Below are 5,132 nucleotides of genomic sequence, written 5' to 3'. Positions count from 1 at the left end.
CAAATCCATCTCCACGGACACGTCATGACTTTTACCCGCATAGTTTTCTTTCATATAGGAATTACCTGCAAACTGAGAAAGTTATGAGACCTCCAGTTGTTCCACTAGTCTTTTGGCATTGCACATAAATATATAAGCAAACGCCACGCATCCTTGAGCACATCATCCACTTCTTTTGGAGGACCCTTTAGTTAGACCCGTCCCCCGGACACGTCGTGGATTTCATCGATATGGTTCTCTTTCATATCGAAACTACTTGCAAACCGAGGCCAAGTAGTTCCACTAGTCTTCCGGCATCGCATCTATATAAGCAAACCCCACACACATCCTTGAGGACATCATCCACTCCTCTCATCGCAGGAGCACCATAGTAGATCATTTTGCCTTTTAGTTGAGACATGGTGAGCTATATACCATCTCTGGTTCTAGTACTACTGCTATCAAGTTTGGGTCTCGGCGCTAGCTTTCGCATCACCTCCCATGCTGAAGCATGCAGACCTAGTGGGTTCCTTAAAGGCAAGGCTGGCAAGTGCAACCCCGAGAACGAATCCGAGTGTTGTAAGGCTGGAGAGAAGTACCCACAGTACCGTTGCTCGCCGCCGGTGACCGAAGCCACCCGTGCAACGATGACCATCAACAGCTTCGAAAAAGGTGGGGATGGGGGTGGACCTTCGGAGTGCGACAATAGTTACCACAGTGATCATGAGAGAGTTGTGGCCCTCTCAACAGGTTGGTACCATCACGGCAGCCGATGCGGCAAAAACATCAGGATCCATGCAAATGGTAAGTCCGTACTGGCTAAAGTTGTTGATGAGTGTGATTCTGTACATGGTTGCGACGCCGAGCACGATTTCCAGCCACCATGTCCTCACAATATAGTGGATGCTTCACCGGCAGTGTGGAAGGCTCTCAGGATCCCTTCGCACGTTGGAGAGCATAAGATTACTTGGTCCGATGCATGATACATTAGCAAAGATCTCGCATTGGAAACCTATGTTGTGCACCTACAATAAATTCCAAAGTCACTCTCTGGCTTTAAATTGTTTGCCCTATGTGATATCAATTATATCAATATGTAATCGCCAGTGGAGATACTATCAACCTTAAGTACCTCCAATATTGTTTTATAATAAATTCCGAGTCACTCTCTTGTTTTGTTTGTTTGTCCTATGTGATATCAATTATATCATTATGTAATCGCCAGTGGAGATACTATCAACCTTAAGTACCTCCAATATTGTTTTATAATAAATTCCGAAGTCACTCTCTTGCTTTGTTTGTTTGTCCTATGTGATATCAATTATATCATTATGTAATCGCTAGGGGAGATACTATCAACCTTAAGTACCGCCATTGTTTTTCCCAAAAAAAAAACAAAACAAAAAAAAAAACAGAAAAATACCAACGATAGAGATGTAACAACCCAGGTCTTCACTCATGATCTCACATTGGAAACCTATGTTTTACACCTATAATAAATTCCAAAGTCCCTCTCTAGCTTTGTTTGCCCTATGTGACATCAATTATAACAATATGTAATCGCCAGTGGAGATACTATCAACCTTAAGTACCTCCATTGTTTTTTCCAAAAGAAAATTAACAGAAAGTGACTAATGATGGGGATGTAACAACCGAAGACTTCACCCATGATCTAACATTGGAAACCTATTTTGTGCAACTATAATAAATTTCAAAGTCACTCTCTGGCTTTGTTTGCCCTATGTGATATCAATTATATCAATATGTAATCGCCAGTGGAGATACCATCAACCTTAAGTACCTCCATTGTCCCCTCCCCCCCCCCCCCCCCCCCCAAAAAAAAAAAAACAACAGAAAGTGACTAAAGATGGGGATGTAACAACCCAGGCCTGCACCCATGATCTTACATTGGAAACCTATGCTGTGCACCTATAATAAATTCCAAAGTCACTCTCTGGCTTTGTTTGCCCTATGTGATATCAATTATATCAATATGTAATCGCCAGTGGAGATACCATCAACCTTAAGTATCTCCATTGTTTTCCCAAAAAAAAAAAAGGAAGTGACAAATGATGGGGATATAACAATCCAGGACTTTACCTAAAAATACTAGTCGAAAGGTATTTTTTTGGATTTCTTAGTCCTGTATAAGTACCCAAGATCTTCTCGATGAATAACCAGTGTGAAACTAAACACGTGCCAGCAAGGGGATGTCTGGAGACAATTAAGAAATACACATTAGTTGTTATTTCCTTTTACTAGGGCAATCTCGGTATTATGATCATGGCTACAATGGCTAGCTAAATATCCAGAGGAGCCACCACTAACATTCCAATCTATCAATCGCCGGAGGGAATGTGTATGCCCTGCCAATGTAATCCATATGTAATCCACAAGTAGCAAGCAGCAGCTCACCGAATTTAAGCATTATGATTAACTACTAGCCCACGGGGCATCACATGTGGGTGGTGAGATTGGATTGCCACATTGATCAAATCTCCTCCACATCCTCTGAACTCTGGACCATAAACATAAAATCACCTTTCAACTCCAAGGGTGGTGTTAAAAAGACTACTTCATACCAACCGTTTTCTTTCTAGAATCATTGTGTACACTATTAATTCATTTGCAAACATGTAATCAAATTTTTGATCGAAAACATATGCTAGGTAGTTGATTATAGAATTCAAAATAATCAATTAAATGCCCCGAGATCTATTAGAGTTTAGTTGATGAATTTGATTAGCTAATTGGATGAATTCCCCGAACAGGCATTTGATTAATTTGTGTCCTTATGTGCATGCTATTTCGAAATTAGCTTTTCGGTTATGATTAAGGTAATTATTTTATCTGGTATTGTTTATTTAAATATTTTTTATTGTATTATTTATGGTGTAGTGGTTGGAAATTCTTGCTGGGCTGGAAAAACTCATATTCTTCTTTATATTTTTTTTCCAGAGTCATAGGGTGCGTAATCTTGAATGAGTGAGACATCAAGTTCGAGCTGTAGAGTTATTAGTTTATTAGTTAGCTATCTCTATTTTTTTGATACCGGTGAACATCTGAAATTTTGTAATTGAGCAAGTTAGTTATTTAATTATAATGGTTTTATTGGATTAAATTGACTATTAATTGTTGTTTTAAATTTTTGAAATTATATGGATATTATTCATCTTAGGCCTTGCATATTGTGTAGGGCCTGGCCCTAGGGAGTATGCAGCCATGTCACATAGCCGACTTGGATATTGGATTCAGGGCGTGACAATCCTATTGATCGGTCTTCACAAATTAGCATTCTCTTTGGATTATCTATTCATCTTAACTTTCCCTGCTCCCATAAGACTTTTGCAGGCTTTATCGATTTTTTCCCATACGGCATTAGGCAAATATCCTCGAGCAAATTACTGCATTCTTTTAAGCTTCAAAAGAAAAATATAAATATTCTCTCTCTCTCTCACCCTCCCTCTACTGCATCTCTACCTTGAGAAGCCTTCACTAATGGCATATGTGATACATCACCTATGAAAGAATATATAGAAATAAAATGAAGAAAAGCTAGGACTAGACATAGAAATGCTGAATCTTACCTTGCTTTTGATGACATGAAAAAGTAGAACATAGAGAGTCGATTCCCTCGAAATGGTTATCCACAATTGTGCATGTTGTTCTTACACAGAATGTGACAGCATCTGAGGATGCAGTTGTGTATACTTAATGTCTTGGAAATTGGAAAAGCATTTCTTATAGGTGAAAAGACATGAATTGTGACTGCATTTCAGAGCCACAACATTTGTTAGGTATCCTGAGAGAGAAGCCTTGCATCACTCCTAGCTGAGTCATCGATTAAGATATCTGTCTCAGAAAGTATCGAATGAGATATCTGTCTCCAAAAGTGTCGATTGAGATATCTCTGTCTCAGAACGCATCGATTAAGATTTCGGTCTCAAAATATCTCTGTGAAGGAAAACTTGAGAATAATATTAGTCACCTGAGGTACCAACTTCGTAACAGATGCTTTAAAATGAAGCTTTTAGCAATCCCAGAAGGATCTCTACGAAGTATACTTCCTTCCATGCAAACCTCAACAAGTTTCCAGATTATGGATCATTAGTGACGCGCTCTATTGAAACATAATTAATTCCCCTAACTGGTACATTTCTTCGAAGATGAATTTGTACCTCGGATTCAAAACAGAGAAAGTTGAGAAGCAGAAAACAAAGGATTCTATTGCCTCTAATATGCAGATGCAAAAGCCCGAATGGATGGACTAATTGTTGTTAAGAAAGAAAGAACTACTTTGGTTATGATAACTGCTAATGGCCTTAAATTTGCTAAGATCTGGCAAAGCTTTAGTCTCATTTCCAGAAAGAGACGCCTGGGGTGAATCTGATCACACAATGACACCAAAACTACCGAACTTTCAACGTCAGCATTCACAATGAAGAGCATCTAAAGCCCATAAAGAGACAGAGCATTCCAAACATATGTAGTGGGCATCAAATGACGCAGGTGTGAGTATGTTTGCTCGCACGGGCACAAGCATGTGTGCATTCACAAAGTGGGGGGCCGGGCTGGGGTTGGAGATATGGAGGTTGCGGTGGCCAGGCCATGTGTCCGGGGCCCCGAGATGCATGTGGCCATGCACTCTGGGCTGTGCAACCAGGACTACTCAGAAGGATCCCAGGGGATCCACATAGATAGAAAGGACAGCCTTCCAATGATCAAAAGAAGGGTAAATGGTGCAGCAAAGTTGGATGATACCATTGGCCAGAACTAGTGCTAATTTCAGGGTCTGCAATGATTGAAAGAATAGCACTTTAGGATTCTTTTACAAGCATTAGAAATCAGAAAATGCGTAGAGCTTGAGAATATGGCCATGGTTCCTTTGCTCTTCAACCCACTTTCCCTCCTGGTTTAATGAGGCTCAAAACTTTACAGCAGTATACTCAAAGTAATCTGATGCGCTTCTTAGGAGCTAATGATTTGGTGGGCCTTCGGCATGTGGCTGGGTGTTTCTGGTTCTAGTGGGAGTTCTTTAATTTTCAAGGAATAATTCATACAGATTGCAGTAGCTTTTAGTGCATTGTCATTGCATTCACTTTACATTAAATCGTATGAAATGACCGATACTGTCCTGCTGTGAAACAGAGTTT

At 40.0% G+C, this 5,132-nt stretch overlaps 1 protein-coding gene across 1 annotated transcript; it reads left to right on the top strand.

Annotated features, from left to right (window-relative positions):
* The first annotated feature begins 398 nt into the window (after positions 1-398).
* On the top strand, positions 399-965 carry LOC120106717 (kiwellin-1-like). The gene has a single exon (XM_039119755.1). It carries the CDS (start codon positions 399-401, stop codon positions 960-962), a length of 564 nt encoding a protein of 187 aa, XP_038975683.1. The 3' UTR covers positions 963-965.
* The last annotated feature ends 4,167 nt before the right edge of the window (positions 966-5,132 follow it).

This window comes from Phoenix dactylifera, unplaced genomic scaffold (assembly GCF_009389715.1).
Source record: "Phoenix dactylifera cultivar Barhee BC4 unplaced genomic scaffold, palm_55x_up_171113_PBpolish2nd_filt_p 000611F, whole genome shotgun sequence".
NCBI classification, from domain to species: domain Eukaryota; kingdom Viridiplantae; phylum Streptophyta; class Magnoliopsida; order Arecales; family Arecaceae; genus Phoenix; species Phoenix dactylifera.
Note: the sequence above shows the minus strand (reverse complement) of the source record. Positions and strands in the feature narration are given on the sequence as shown.

Coding starts and splice junctions, on each gene's coding strand:
- LOC120106717 (XM_039119755.1), top strand. CDS start 399: ATGGTGAGCTATATACCATCTCTGGTTCTAGTACTACTGCTATCAAGT.